General features: G+C 40.9%; 1 protein-coding gene across 1 annotated transcript; it reads right to left on the bottom strand.

Moving 5' to 3' along the window:
* Positions 1 to 409: 409 nt before the first annotated feature.
* On the bottom strand, positions 410 to 9,129 carry LOC112198921 (2-methoxy-6-polyprenyl-1,4-benzoquinol methylase, mitochondrial). Its single transcript, XM_040518669.1, has 8 exons — positions 9,033 to 9,129; positions 4,190 to 4,316; positions 4,031 to 4,092; positions 3,281 to 3,439; positions 3,028 to 3,172; positions 1,962 to 2,033; positions 800 to 851; positions 410 to 511 (listed from the first exon to the last, which is right to left on the bottom strand). The coding sequence occupies exons 1-8, from the start codon at positions 9,127 to 9,129 to the stop codon at positions 410 to 412; spliced, it is 816 nt and encodes a 271-aa protein (XP_040374603.1).
* Positions 9,130 to 16,574: the final 7,445 nt, after the last annotated feature.

Consider the following 16,574-nt stretch of genomic DNA (forward strand, 5'->3'; position numbering starts at 1 on the left):
CCTTACAAGAAGGAATTATATACAAATTACAATTGTGCTTAATAAGACAAGTACTACTCCTAAAGCAAGTAGTAAATCTAATAATACTACAGATATTACAGATCACATAATATTACAGAATATCTACATAAATAAGGTAAGTATGACTCACGCCAACAGTTTTCATAGCTTAGTTGATTCACCATGTAATCCAAACAAATGAACATGCTGTCATACTTGTAGCCAGTTTTCTTCTGGCTCATTCAATGAAATTGTGACACAATATACAACCAATCAATTTGACTTTATTCGATCAAAAGAAAAAAAATCAATTGACTTTGATATTATTTATTGTAACCTACTTAGTGTCTTGGATTCGATTTGAAGAGCTACCAGAAACCTAACTACCAAATTTTTTTCAACTACATTACTAAATTTTCAACCCTGAATGAATCGCTACCACTCCTCCAACTAGATTTTCATACTCAACCTTCTGGAAACCTGCATCTGCAATCATTGAAGCAAATGTCTCCTGCAGTCATCAATTCAGATGAATTATAAGGGGGATATAACAAAAGCCACAAATTACGTACAAACATGATGAATTGTACATACATACATATTCCAAATGTCTCCTTCATTATGCATGCCAGGGAAAGGCAAAAAATAAAAAATAAAAGGAACACAGCAGCACCTCAGTTAAACAGTCCGTACAAACATTTCAGAGCTATAAACGAGGTGTCCCCAACTTAAATTGAATTGAAATACGAGGCAATGCAGCCAGAGTTTGGCTAAGGTTTACTCCCATCTTTCTAATTACCAAATCATGTACACCAATGCATACAGGAGCATTAATGACATGGATTACTGCACTTTAACATCCAAGATACTATTTAGGGCAAGAACTCAGTTGAACACTAAAGTAAGCTTATTTCCATCATGAATTAAGTAAATTAAAATTGCAATGTAACTAAAATATAAAATAACAGAACATTATGCACCTAGACCAGACAAAATAAATTATACTTAATCCACTAATTAGAGCACTTCAACTTCTACTATTTTCTTTCCCTCTGCACCATAGCATTCATGTGCAACTCAGACCTTTGGAAGAAACTGTTTGAGCTTTTTTTCTTGCTTCAAAAGCAAAATGGTTGCTCTGATTTGGCGTTTAGTTGTCCCATCCCAATTGGCAAAGTACACAAGAATTTTCCAACAAAATGCATATAATACTGGAATAAAGTATTCAAGTCGGAAGATGAATATAAACCTGTGCTGGAAAACGAAATAGACAAACCATATATATCAAAACACGGATCCTTAAAATATAGACTGCCTAACACATTCAAAACCTTATTAATGATCTCGTGAGTGGTGTTGCCACAATTATGGTGCCATTGTCACCGTGCGATGTGGAGCATGCTATACAGACAATGAAACAGAAAGTGCCAACCATGGAAATGTGCATGGTTGGCCACTGTAACATGGCTACAGCCTACAGCTTCATGATAACAATCTTGGCTAAATCTCTACGGAAATTCATTGAGGCACAAACTATATTCCATCAAGCTCCAGTCACAGGCACTTTTTGGTTAATATAAAATGGTATGTATATGAACATTCAAGTGTGTATAATATCTAATATAAGGCTCTTGGAAAGAGAAAAATACAAATCAAAGCCAACTCTTTATTCATTCTTGAGGGGATAAGAAATTTCAAAATAAAATTTCTAGTAAGCAGATGGGTAGTAGGACTTTTTTTTTTTTTCTTTTCTTTCTTTTTGTAGATAGATGGGTAGTTAAACTTCCACAAAAACATCATACAGTTAGGGGAAATCTATTCCTTAAGATTACTAAGAAGAAGATCCTATACAGCAGACCATGAGACTATGATTTCCATGTACTAAAATGATTAGGATGATATCAGCAGACCGTTGTTATTAAGTGCAATTTCAACTTAACTAAAAGTATAAAAACACTTACAAGTCTTTGAATACAGGTACATCTACATGGCTGAGTTCAAGGCACAGGAACCTTCCTCCCCGTTTTAGTACCCTGTTAACAAAATCATGAAAAACAACTAAGTGTAATCAGTTTACAAACTATTTTGATACCCCTTCCTACAGAATAAATAATAGCAGCTTGCCCCCAATGAGAAAGACCTCCATCACAAAACATTATCATTATAAAACTCCAGACATAAATGACAAATCTCAAGCACTTAGCTGTGGACTCCTTATCCATATATGCTTCTTCCATTCTAACAAAACCTTTGTTTTCTTCCATAGAAGGAAAAATTTACAACTTCATGTGCACAAAAATAGTAAGATGTGCAACATTGGCTTTGGCCCCACACCAAAAAATTACTATTTGATATTCATCTGGTTCTCTCAACCAAATATAGCTCTAGATATTGGTATTGCAAGCAAGTATATGACTAGGAAATAGGAATACATCCATATGTTTGTTAGATAAGGGAATGTATCCATATATCACATGCTTGGGAAACCATTTAACATATTTGAATTCACTTTTAAGTAAGGCAAGCAATAGAGGATCAATAGTCTTAAAAAGGTTGTAGCTGTTTATCTAGCTGTCTATAATATCTGAAAGAGAAAAGGAGACAGCAATCGGAGGTCTCAAAATCCTTCCTTTCATTCTTAAAAGCGCCAATGTAGGAAGAATCATTTTGAAAACTACCAAATACACAGTTAGAATGATGGACAGATTAACTATTCAACCTATATAACCATCAATTACTTAGGAAAAGAAACATTGTTGTAGCCTAATGTGCCAAAAACAATGAAACTATCTACATCAACATAATCCAATTGTATACAACAAAAAGTTTGATGCATATACAAAAAAGTAATCTTTTTTCTATTTTTCTTCTGAGAAGAGAAGTCATTTTGTTTAAGCAACACAAAGTGCAGAAAGGGTGGATACAGAGAGCGATCACCTACTCAGGTGACTACAACAGTGATAGTTTGCCTTGTATTAGTTATTATCTGTTAGAACCTATCAAACAGCACAGAGTTGTGTACCATACCTATAAGCTTCAGAAAGTGCTTTCTCTATGTGTGTGACATTCCGGATCCCAAATGCAATTTTGTAACCATCCATTGTATTATCTCCGAAACTCAGGGCTTCTGCATCTCCCTCCACCCAAAGAAGGGATTTATCTTCTCCACGACCTACACATTTCAGTACACCAATCTTACACTCAAAAGAAGTATTATTTATCACATGAATAAAAGAATGTCCAATCCAACCAACCTCCAAGTTTATAACATTAATATTACCTCTCTGCAAGGCCCGATTTTTACCAACACTCAACATGTTGGGATTGGTGTCACATACATACACCTTAGTTTCTTCCTGTAAATCATCTTCAAGAACATTCAGCAAAGCTCTACGTTTGATGCTGTTTATACTGTCTAGTATTCTGAAAGCAACATCACCTGCCAAAAACAAAAACAAAATTAACAGTACGATCAACATATATGATTCAAAGATTTTGAAGAAACCACAAGCAATTGATTTCAACATTGTCCCATACTAGGAAGATACACAGTCATGTAGCATTGAAGCAGCTAAATTTCATGTCATGAACAAGGTTTTTATTTGGTAGATGAACTCCTGCACCCTGCAGGTATATTTGCAATATCACCATTCACGCTATACTATGGGATGGGAAGGTGCCATATCAGCCCCTAAACAAGTCCAGTTTGACTTCAGAAATTTAGTTATTCTTGGAAGTTGGAATATTACATGTATATATATGTTGTTGTAAGAAAAATATATCCTTTTTTGGATTACGGCATCCTCAGTCCACTCCCTTGATCAGATCCCTCCTCAACCCAAACTCGATTTGATAATTTATGAAAAGCATGCAAGATTAATGAAAAATGCCAAAAGCTGACCCAACTAGTAGTGTATAAGATATTTAAAGATGTAAAGCATAAATGACAAATGTAACAGTATAATTTTAAGTATAATGAAATCCATACAGTTTGGCAAATGTAACATATAATTGAGTATCACAAGCTCACCTGTTCCACCAGCCACGTCAAGATGGTTCATTCCAGGAAAAGGATTCAGTTTTGAAACCAATCTGAAAAGCCCCACATAAAGCAGTGTAAAGGGAAAGTGAAATCATGCTAATTGTTTCTTGATATACAAGCATCAGAGTAAGTCTTCAAAAGGCTAACCTATCCTTCCATAATCTGTGTAATCCTGCACTCATCAAAATGTTCATTGTATCATAGTTTGAAGCAACATTGCTGAAGACATTACCAACCATTTGACCTTTTTCCTCTTCCCGTACTTCCTTGAATCCTACATATCAAACACTGACCAATTATCTATCAACCAAGCCATCTGAAAACAAGAGAATGCTGGAAATAACTTAATAGCTTTGTTTCTAAAGTCTAGCAAATGAAAAAGGGCAAAGAAAAGAAAACATTCAAATTCCTCTACAATAATAATGACCCCCTCTAAGAGAAGAAGAAGAAGCTTCCTTTCCAGCCTATTCTGTAAAAGAGAGAAACCAATTGGCTAAAGAGATAATTCTCATTGAAGTCAAATAAGACACAATTGAGAGAATAATTTTCTGATATATTATTACACCCATTCTGTGGTGTATATAAACAGATTACAATCGTACTACACCTATTGTGTACTACTGTACTACAACACATACAAGGTAAGTATTTACAACAATATATTCCCTTGTAGCCTATTCCTAATAGGTAACAATGACTCACACTAACACTCCCCCTCAAGTTGGCGCATATACATCAACCATGCCCAACTTGCTTAGTGAGTCATAAAACGCCTTTCTGGAAACTCCTTTGGTAAGTACATCTGCAAGTTGCTCTTCAGTTGGAACAAAAGGAAAGCTAATGATTTTGGCATCTAGCTTCTCCTTTATAAAGTGACGATCAACCTCCACATGCTTAGTACGATCATGCTGTACTGGATTCTGTGATATGTCAATAGCTGCCTTGTTGTCACAATACAACTGCATGGAATTTTTGAGTATGAAACCTAGATCACGTAACAGATTTCTCAGCCACAACAATTCACACACTCCGTGAGCCATACCTCTATACTCCGCCTCAGCACTAGAACGTGCCACAACTTTCTGTTTCTTACTCTTCCATGTAACCAAATTACCTCCCACAAAGGTAAAGTAACCTGATGTCGACCTCCTGTCTGTGATATTTCCAGCCCAATCTGCATCTATGAAGCCACAAACCTCAAGAATGTTGTTGTGTTTAGAAAATAGTACTCCCCTACCTGGAGCTGACTTCAAGTACTTCAGAATTCGCATAACAGCATCCATGTGACTCTCACTCGGATTATGCATGAACTGACTCACCACGCTCACTGCATACGCAACGTCAGGTCTGGTATGAGCCAAATAAATCAAGCGCCCAACTAACCTCTGATAGCGAGCTCGGTCAGTTGGTACCTGATCTGGATACTCAACTAAACCATGGTTCTGCTCAATAGGAGTATCAATAGGTCTGCAATCTAATAAACCTGTCTCTGTCAACAAGTCAAGAACATACTTCCTCTGGCACAGATAGATTCCTTCTCTCCCCCTAGCTACCTCAATTCCTAAGAAGTACTTAAGCTCACCCAAGTCCTTCATCTCAAACTCAGAAGCTAGCTGTCTCTGCAGTCTATCCATCTCAACAGTGTCATTACCAGTGATTACCATATCATCCACATAGATAATTAGAGCTGTTACCTTCCCTTGTTGATGCTTGAGGAACAAGGTATGGTCTGAGTTGCTCTGCCTGTAACCAATCTTCCGCATGAACTGTGAAAATCTTCCAAACCAAGCACGAGGTGACTGTTTGAGACCATACAGAGACTTTCTCAATTTGCATACAAACTCACCAGGAGAATCAACTACATACCCTGGTGGGAGGCTCATGTATACTTCCTCGGCTAACTCTCCATGAAGAAATGCATTCTTGACATCAAACTGTCGGAGTGGCCAGTTTAAACTAGCAGCGAACGAGAGCAGAACCCGAATAGTATTCATCTTGGCAACAGGAGCAAAAGTTTCATCATAGTCTATACCATATGTTTGAGTAAATCCCTTTGCTACAAGACGTGCTTTGTATCGATTCACTGATCCATCTGCATTATGCTTCACAGTAAACACCCAACGACAGCCTACAGCCTTCTTGCCTTGTGGTGGAGGCACAAGTTGCCAAGTACTGTTCTTCTGCAACGCCTCCATCTCTTCATCCATAGCCTTCCTCCACTTTGGATCCCCCAATGCATCCTGCACTTTGTTAGGTACTGATACAGCAGATATTTGATTCACAAATGATGCATATGACTTAGACAACCTCCTAGTGGACATATAGTTGGCTACTGGATATGTTGATTTGGCAGTAAGAGTAGGTTCATATCTTTTGGCTGATTGACCTCGAGTGGTCCTATGTGGTAACACATATTGCTCACCATTAGACTCACTACTACTAGTATCAGTGGATGGACATACCTCAAATGGATGATCTTCAGTACCAGGAAGCTGTGGGTCAGGGGTAGAAGCGATGGCAGGAGGGGCAGTTGTGTCTTCAACCTCATTCTGAGTGATGGAAACTGGTGCTTCTGCTGCTGGAAGAGGCGAGCTAATAGTTGGATCCGTCAAAATACCTCCTGGCTGTGTGCCTTCTCCTTCTCCCTCTGATTCCTCCCCCTCTCCATGATATAGCTCTTCAAAATATGAATTCTCCCCCTGAAGAGCTGTATCTGAAGAGGAGAAATAACTCATGTCTTCAAAGAAAGTAACATCCATAGTGACATAATACTTTCTGGTGGGTGGATGATAACACTTGTACCCCTTCTGATGTCCTCCGTAGCCAACAAACACACACTTAAGGGCCCGGGCATCCAACTTAGACCGCTGATTTTTTGGTACATGGACAAAGGCAACACAACCAAAAACACGAGCTGGAAGATTGTGAAACGATGGTAAGGAGACATGAGAGGCGAGAACCTCAAATGGAATTTTGCTGTGAAGGACACTAGATGGAAGACGATTGATAAGATGAGAGGAAGCATGTATAGCATCGCCCCAAAGATACTTAGGCATATGAGCACTAAAAAGAAGGGCACGAGCCATATCAAGTAAATGACGGTTTTTCCGTTCGGACACTCCATGCTGTTCTGGTGTCTGTGGACACGTGGTTTGGTGAACAATCCCATGGTTTTGAAAAAACTCTTGGAACACATGATTAACATACTCCCCCCCATTGTCAGAACGAAGGACTTTAACGGTGCTATGATATTGTGTCTGAACAAGATTACGAAAGGTTTGAAAAGCAGGGAAGACTTCATCTTTGGTTTTAAGAAGAGCAACCCATGACAGTCTTGTACAATCATCAATAAACAACACAAAATATCGCATACCCGAGACAGTAGGCTCTCGAGAAGGTCCCCAAACATCAGAATGAATCAACTCAAAAGGAATAACACTTTTATTAGAAATACTAGGAGAATAAGTAGCACGATGACTCTTGGCCAAGACACATGTTTCACAATGTAAAACTGACTCATCCACACCAATAAACAGAGTAGGCATGGTTTTCTTCATAAGACTAAAAGATGGATGCCCTAAACGGCGATGCCACAACCAAATCTCACTTAACTTATCAGAAGTCGAAGTCAAAGCGGCTCGGGACGGTGCTCCTGGTTTCTCTCCTGCGTATGTCTGATCCAGATGGAACAACCGGCCCCTCAGATACCCCCGACCGACTATCTCCCTGGTGAGAAGATCCTGAAAAATCACATACATAGGGTAAAAGGTTACAGAGCATTTAGACTCAGTGTTCAATTGGGGGACAGATATCAAGTGATGAGATAAGTCAGGCACATATAACACATTATGAAGTTCTAAGGTAGGAGTAATACGCACTGACCCTGACCCTAACACAGGAAAAGCCTCACCATTGGCATTGGTTACATAGGACACTGATGGGGAAGACAATTCAGTAAAATATGATTTATCATAAGTCATATGATCGGAGGCACCCGAATCAATAATCCATGTATCAGAACCAACAAAGTTAGAAATCTGTAAAGCCATACCAATTTTACCTCGACCAGCTATAGAGGCTGTAGGGGTAGCTCCACCTGCTGTATGATGATCTTGGCCAGCCACTCCATAGAAATCTGGTTCTTGGACCAAGTGAACCGCAGCTGCTTTCCCCTTAAGGCGATAACCTTGTTTTTTTGGTTTAAGATGTGGGTTCAACTTCCAACAAGTCTCCCGAACATGCCCAAGATCGTTGCAATAAGAGCATTGAGGACGAGGACGGTTGGAGAAGCCTTGCGGGAAACCTTGCTGATGAAGTGGGGCTGAACTCTGTTGCTGAAGGAAAGGTGCAGGTGACTTTGCCTGAATGGCTAGGCTAGATACTTCAACCTGTGCATGTTTGACACTTTCCTGCTGAGACTCATCCTTGAGGATGTATGTAAAAGCTGTGTTCAAACTAGGAGGGTCTGTCATTCTGAGCAATTCTCCCTTGGCACTGCTATGCTTCTCATCAAGCCCTCTCAGGAAGACATGAACCCTTTCTAGCTCCTTCTCCTTCTGGTACCACACAAGATCTTCCTGATTCTTGATCGTGCAGGGATGCTTCTGATCAATTTCAGCCCATACATTCTTCAGCTTGGTGAAAAATACTGACACTGGTTGCCCATTCTGTTGCATTCCTGCAGCTTTGCACATGAGTTCATGAACCTGTATAAAATCAGACTCATTTGTATAGAGATCTCCTAACGTCTTCCATATTGCCTCAGCAGTTGCACATTCCTCTACCATCTGTAGCACATCATCAGTCATGGCTCTAAATAAAATAGACATTACTAACCCATCATCATCTTCCCACTTAGCATAGGCTTCTATGTCATCTTCACTAGGAACCTTGATTGTTCCTGTCACATGTCCCATCTTGTGTATCCCGCGAAGATAAACGGACATAATCTTCTTCCATGTTCGGAAATTGGTACCAGTGAGTTTGGTACCACCAAAAGAACCACCTTTTGAGCTCTTAACAGAGACCTCAACTTTCTGAACCTCATTGGTCTTAGAACCCTGACCTTCACTTTGATCACCACCCATCACAACAATTCAGTAGTAAAAATCACAGAGTATGCAGCGGAAAAAGAGGATATTCCAACAATTGCAGCGATATATATATATATATATAATATATTTGTTTTTTTTTTTTTTTTGAAAACTATTGGAGTTGACCGAGTTGGTCGAGTTGACCGAGTTACCGAGTTGAATGGGTTACTGAGTGGACCGGGTTACTGAGTTGACCCGGTTACCGAGTTTAGCGGGTTCTGACAGAGGAAGAGGACAACCGGAAGCGGGGCGACGCCGGACTGATGGGATTCGGCGATCTGCGGTAAACGACAGAGGACGAAGGCCGATCTGATGTCGGAGACAGACGAAGACGAGGCCGGAAGCGGGGCGACGCCGGACTGATGGGATTCGGAAGCGGGGCGACACCTGACTGATGGGATTCGACGATCTGTCTGTTGCTGAAGAGATGGAGGTGGTCTGGGACACAAGACGAGCCGGTCTGGACTGAAGGTCTGGGCGATCTGTTGCTGAAGACGCAGTCGAGCGAGCGAAGGCTCTTGCTGAAGATGAAGTCGAGCGAACAAACAAGAGGAAGAGGACGTCTAAACGACGTCGTTTCAAAGCCTGACCAAAGAATTGGCTTTTAACCCAATAGTTTTTCCTTGGATTGAGAAAAAACCGAAAGAAAGAGACAAAGTCCTCTTCGGATCTTTGCTCTGATACCAAGTCAAATAAGACACAATTGAGAGAATAATTTTCTGATATATTATTACACCCATTCTGTGGTGTATATAAACAGATTACAATCGTACTACACCTATTGTGTACTACTGTACTACAACACATACAAGGTAAGTATTTACAACAATATATTCCCTTGTAGCCTATTCCTAATAGGTAACAATGACTCACACTAACAATTGATATAGAAACGTTTCCTTTATACAAGTGTGATTGAAATCAGTTCCTACAAGAAGTCAGGAACCCGTTTACTACCTATATTACAAGGAAGGAAAGTTACAGCTATTATACAACTTACATCTAGGGGAAATCAGCTTTAATATAAAAGATATGACAGATTAGTTTCCTTACACTCCCCCTCAAGTTGGAGAGTGGATGTCTTGCACTCCCAACTTGCGAATCATAGGAACAAAGATATCTTTCCCCAAAGGCTTAGTAAGGACATCGGCAAGCTGATAAGCAGAATTCACATACCTTGTGGCTACTGAACCATCTAGAATCTTGTCTCTAATGTAGTGGCAGTCCATCTCGATGTGTCTGGTTCGCTCATGAAATACGGGATTGGCTGCAATGTGTAGTGCTGCCTTGTTATCACAAAACAGCAAGGCTGGTTCATGAAGAGAGAGGCCCAGATCTCTAAGCAGATAACGTAACCAAGTCAACTCACAACACGTTCCTGTCATTGCACGATATTCTACCTCTACTGAAGACAAGGATACTGTTTTTTGATGTTTTGACCTCCAAGAAATCAAGGAAGGTCCAAGAAAGACAAAGTACCCGGTGGTAGATCCTCTGGTGACAGGACATCCTGCCCAATCAAAGTCACAATAAGCTCTCAACTTTAGATCATTAATGGAAGAGAAACAGACCCTGTCCAGGAGCACCTTTTAGATAACGTACTACTCTCAATGCTGCCTCCCAGTGCATTTTTCTTGGTTGGTTCATAAATTTACTGAGGACATGGATTGCATAAGTTGTAACGTCCCGTATCTTAAATTAGCAGTTTACTAGTTATTTGGACGGTAAACGACCGTTACTTCCACTTTTACGGTTGTTTAAGTACTTTTAGTGGCCCTAAAAGTTGACTTTTTATTCGGGTCAAAATTTGAGAAAACTTCCTTCATGTAAGTTGTAGAGGACGTTAAACCGAGCGCGTGGATATGTGGTACGTAAAAATCGGAGTCCGTATGCGAAAGTTATAAGCGAAATACTAAAGTTACTGTTCATGTGGTAAGTTTCTATAAATAGCCAAGTTACTGTGGTAAGTTTCCATTTTTGAAAACCTACCAGGCTTTTCTCTCTCCTCTCCCCCGATCCTTTCCCTTTTCGACCCGATTGCTTCTTCCTCCGATTTCTTCCTCCTCCGGCCAACCCACGACGGAATCTGGGCACCGGCAAGCTCGCCTCCTCATCCTTGTCACGCCAGTGGTGGTGTTTTGCGGTGGCTCGGCCGGTGGAGCTCGGAATTGAGCCGTGAAGTTCACTGTAGAAGTTTGGGAGTTTTGACGATTTCCGGAAATTCCGGCCGTTTCCGGCCACCAAACCATTGTCGAAGGCGCGGTTTTTGCCAAGGATTGTTTTGCCCCTAGCCTTGAGCCACGTTTTGCAGTGTAGAAGGAGAATCAAGGAGAACCCGATTCTAGGGTTCTTGAGTTTTCTGGGCTTGTGTTCAACGGCTAAATTGGAGCTCTTCGAGGTAAAATTGGGATGTGTTGTAGTTGAGAAAAATGATCAGTGTGTTGAGTAGGTGCTGTTGTCAAAATTTGGTGACCATTGGAGGTGGTGACCACCGGCGCGTGAGCGCCACGCGCCGCCACTGTGGGTGGCGCGTGGAGGCGTGTAGGGCAGTGCTTTGATATCGGTTTTTAGCCCATTAAATCCTATAAATTGTGTAGAGTTTGTATGTGAAGTTTGGTAATTTTTGGAGAAACTTGGAATTAATTATGAATTTTTGAAGTTTAGGGTTTCGATTATCGAATTACGAGAATCCGACCGTCGGATATCTCCCGATTCTGCCTTAGACCTTTAAATTAACGAATTGGTATTAGTGGTATAATTTGGGCTGAATCCGAGGAGAATGGGAGATGTAATTTATGAGGAATTGAGTTTAGGAATCATATTAAATTGTTTAAGAATTATTCACGGAATATATTTGTGTACAGGACGACGTACCGAGCTATTGCTCGATGATGGAACTCGAATGCGTGACCGTCGGAATAGTACTGTCAGTGGACTTTTGTTTTTAAGTAATTGATGCATGCATTATTTCTTAAAGTATGCTCTATTTATTCATCGATTTACCTTTCGAGTATGAGATTATAAATTGATTTCGTATTCTCTCATATAAATACTTTCATTATTGATTCGTTTCCGAAATTGCTTTTGAGTTATAATCTTAATGGTGAATTATCTTATTTCCGAGGTGACTTCCGGAATTATTCTCTAATTATAATTCATTTCGATTTGAGATTTTTAAAGGATTTTCGAAATGGGATTTCGATGGAGTTATATTTCTTATTTATTTATCGACTCTCGGTTTTGGCATTGGGAATGCCTTGATGATGATCTTGGAATCGGTTTTGTTTCGATTTATGGAGATTATGTTTTATTATTATTTTCTCTCCTATTTATACTTTGATTTTTGAGATTTTCTGGAATATTATCGGAAATGGGATTTCCTAAGGAATTTATAATTATTTATTATTTCTTGCCCAATTATTTTTGAATTTGAGATTATCTTGGCGTGTGGGACACGTCATTGGAAATTCTTGTGCGAGAGTTGGGGAAGCCTTATGTATTTATGGATTTATGTGGTTTTCGGATTTTCTTTTGCCATACTTTGGGTGACTATCATCATTGCTAGCATTGATCTTCCGCCTTTGTGGCGAGGTGATGGGATCACCGAAGCCCTCCGCCTTTGTGGTGCTGGTTACTGTCTCTGTGACAGTAATTCTGAAGCCCAGTATCCTATCGCTACACTTAGTGGCGTAAGGGTATATTACGGGAGTAATGGGAGTACTTTAGCCTGGGAGGCTATCACCCGAGCCTGGGAGGCTCACTTGTATGGCTATCATCTTCCCCTACTCATTGTATTATTGCTGGGCTAGCGGGGTCTAGTCTGATTTTCACTGTAGCCAGCGGGGCTGGTCTTATTTTCCTTGAGATCAGAGTTCCAAATCTTTCTTTTAACTCGTATGTGACTAGCGGGGCTAGTCGGTTTTCATGAGTGGAACTCCTCTTGTTTTATTCTCGTTAAACATTGCATGCATCGGAAGTTTTTAGAGAAATAAATGTGGGAAAGTATAAAATCCCTTTTGTTTAAAATTGTTTATTTTTGTCCACTCACATTAACGTATTTTATGTACTTTCCCCTGGGCCCTTCGGTTTCAAATGCCCAGTTTGCAGGCGAATTGGTTGAGGTCGGGCGTACATGGAGTTGAGGCATAGTCAACAGCATGGCTTCCGCGTTTGCCTTTGAATTAGGTTTTCCTTATTTACCTTTCTATTAGAATTGCTCTGATTACCTGAGGAATTAATGTTGTTAAGTTGAGACTTGTGTGTTGTGAATTTGGTTGATGTTGATTTGGGGAGCAGGGTGGCTCCAGGAGAATAAGGATGGATGATTTAGAAGTGTAAATATGCTTTCTACAGGTTTTGGGTAGTCCATTTTAGGGGAAGTTCCTCCAAATTTTTGGCAGAATTTCTTCTAAGGTGGGCCCCGCAGGGCCACCTCAGATTTCGGGGTGAAATCTGGGGCAGGTTCTGTCATAAGTGATGTCGGGTGAAACTGTGAGATATATAAGCCTGCCAACTAACCTTCTGTACTTTCCGAGCTCTTTGAGCAAATCACTATGATCAGACAATTTTAAACCTTTCTCCATGGGAGTATCCACAGGTGCAGCTCCTAGTAACCCTGTGTCTTCAATAATCTCCAGAGCATACTTACGTTGACATATAAAAATACCACGTTTAGAACTCGAAACTTCAATACCAAGAAAATACTTCAAGTCGCCAAGATCTTTGAGACGAAATTGAGTATGTAAAAAGGTTTTAAGTGCAGCAATAGCCTTCAAATCATTCTCGGTAATCAATATGTCATCAACATAAATCAAAAGTGCAATAAATGAATCCCCATGCTTTCTAGTGAACAATGAATAATCAGTTTTAGATTGGACATACCCGGCTGACCGTACAACATCAGAAAATTTCTCAAACCACTGCCGTGAGGCTTGCTTCAAACTATATAAAGACTTGTGTAATCGGCATACCAGATTCTCCTCCCCCTGTGGCCGAAGACCAGGCGGAGGAGACATGTAGATTTCTTCAGTCAAATCCCCAAGGAGGAACGCATTATTGACATCCAATTGATACAATTGCCAACCACGAGCGGCAACCAAAGCCAACAAATAGCGAACAGTAATGATTTTGGCAGTAGGAGAAAAAGTCTCCTGATAATCGACCCCTTCTAACTGAGTAAAACCCTTAGCAACCAAACGGGCTTTATACCGTTCAACAGAACCGTCAGCTAGGTGTTTCACCTTATAAACCCAACGATAACCAATAGGAACCTTACCAGCCGGAAGTGGAGTCAGTGTCCAAGTGCGGTTGGCTTGAAGAGCCTGGAGTTCAGAAAGCATAGCATCCTGCTATTCAAGATGAAAAGCAGCCTCGGAGTAGGTGCGTGGCTCGTTAACATTTCTGATGGTGGTTGTGAAAGCCCGATGGTGTGGCAGATACTGATGATAAGAGATATAATTAGCCAAGCGGTAGCGGGTACCGTGGTTCAGACCTGGCAGCAAAGAGGACAACAGGTCTGAGGAAACGGTAGAGCAGATAGCATAGGTGAGGCGGTCTGGTGGACGGGTCTGGCGGCCGGAGGGACGAAAAGGGGCCGGCTCGGGATGGGGAAGTGGGTCGGGGTCAGCAGTCGGAGCAGGAGCTGGGAGGGGTGATGGGGAAGGAGGCGCCGGCGCCGGAGAAGAAGGAGAAATAGGCAAAGTAGAGATCGACACCGGAGAAGAAGAAGAAGGAACAGGCGAAGACGGGTCAGATGGGACAGAGTCGGGGACCCTAGGCCGCGTCGAACAACAGCAAGAATAGGTGCGAAGGGAGGGCGGTGGGGCTGTCGAAGATGGTGGCGGAGGTGAGGGAGGGAAATTGGGTGGATCGGGAGCAGGAGAAGGGGACGACGAAACAGAGGGACTAGGGGAAGACGACGCAACAGGAGAAAAAGAAAGTCAGAAGCTGAAGTGGAAGTGGATGGGTGAGGGAGGAAGGGAATAGGGCCGGGTTGATGGCCCAAGGAGGAGGCAATAGAACTGGGCTGAGTAGAATATGGAAAGATGGTTTCATGGATTTGGACATCTCGGCTAGTAAAGACTTTCTTACTTGACAAGTCAAACAACTTGTAGGCCTTCTGACTGATGGGATAGCTGATGAAAATGGACCAAATGGCACGTTGATCGAATTTATTTGAGGGGTGAACATTGGTAGTATAGGCAAGGCATCCAAAAACACGGAGATGTGAGAAGGAAGGGGGGTTTCAAGTAAAGGAGTTCAAAAGGTGTTTTGAAAGAGAGAGTGGGAGAAGGTAAGCGGTTGATTATGTGGACTACGGTAAGTGCGCACTCCCCCCAAAATTGAGAAGGGAGATGTGCTTGAAATTTGAGGGCACGAGCCACTTGAAGAATGTGTCGGTGCTTGCGTTCCACAACCCCATTTTGTTGGGGCGTGTAAACGCAAGAATGTTGGAAAACAACACCTTTATCAATGAAAAAAGAGCGAAGGGAGAGGAATTCACTACCATTATCACTACGGAAAGTTTTAATACGAGAATCAAATTGAGTGATTACATAGCTGAAAAAATGTTTAATGAGTGATTGGGCTTCATCTTTATGGCGCATTAAAAAGATCCAAGTAAAACGTGTATAGTCATCAATAATGGTAAGGAAATAATGAGCACCAGAAATAGAAGGAAATCGATATCGACCCTAAATATCACAATGAATAATTTCAAATGGTTTGACAAAAGAGATGATACTAGTATGAAAAGGTAATCGACTCTGCTTAGCCAAAGGACATATGGGGCAAGCATTATTAGACAGAATGGAAACATGCAAAAAATTCTTAGCAATGAAACCTAAACAAGAGGATGACACATGCCCTAAGCGGTTGTGCCATAGATCAGTGGAGGTGATGGTAAGATGACAAGCCTGGCGTTTGGTGGAAACAGAAGGAGCGGGCATGGATTTCTCCGTCGCTAGTGCCACCAAATAATGTAATCCATTGCGTTGTTTACCCAAACCAATCGTCCTCCTCGTAGCTAGATCCGGCAAAATACACCAATATGGGTAGAAAGTCATTGAATAGTTGAATCCTCTCATCAATCGACTAACCGACAATAAGTCGACTTTAAATTTAGGCACAGATAACACATCATGAAGATAAAACATAGTATTCAGAGGTAAGGATCCTTTAGCAAAAATGTTAACTTTATATCCGCTAGGCAATAGAACAGGTGGGAATGAGCAATTGTTATTTTTATGTAATAATTGCGTAGATGAAGTAATATGATCTGTCACACCGTTGTCAATAATCCAATTGCGGGAAGTGAGCTTAGACAAACCTGTTTTTGTTACGGCATTCTCTTTGGAACTCGAGCTTGCATCTGAATTGGGCGTCAAAGTCTGATTACTAAAAACAGTCATAAACTGTTTAAATTGGGCTTCAGTAAATGT

Source organism: Rosa chinensis, chromosome 4 (assembly GCF_002994745.2).
Source record: "Rosa chinensis cultivar Old Blush chromosome 4, RchiOBHm-V2, whole genome shotgun sequence".
Lineage (NCBI taxonomy): Eukaryota > Viridiplantae > Streptophyta > Magnoliopsida > Rosales > Rosaceae > Rosa > Rosa chinensis.

What these genes read in the sequence shown, in the direction of transcription:
- LOC112198921 (XM_040518669.1), bottom strand. Translation starts at nt 9,129, where the DNA reads ATGGGTGGTGATCAAAGTGAAGGTCAGGGTTCTAAGACCAATGAGGTT. An exon ending in GTACCTGTATTCAAAGACTT is followed by an intron (nt 852 to 1,961) that starts GTAAGTGTTTTT and finishes TGGATGTTAAAG; the next exon opens with TGCAGTAATCCATGTCATTA. An exon ending in GCATTGGTGTACATGATTTG is followed by an intron (nt 512 to 799) that starts GTAATTAGAAAG and finishes TGATGACTGCAG; the next exon opens with GAGACATTTGCTTCAATGAT.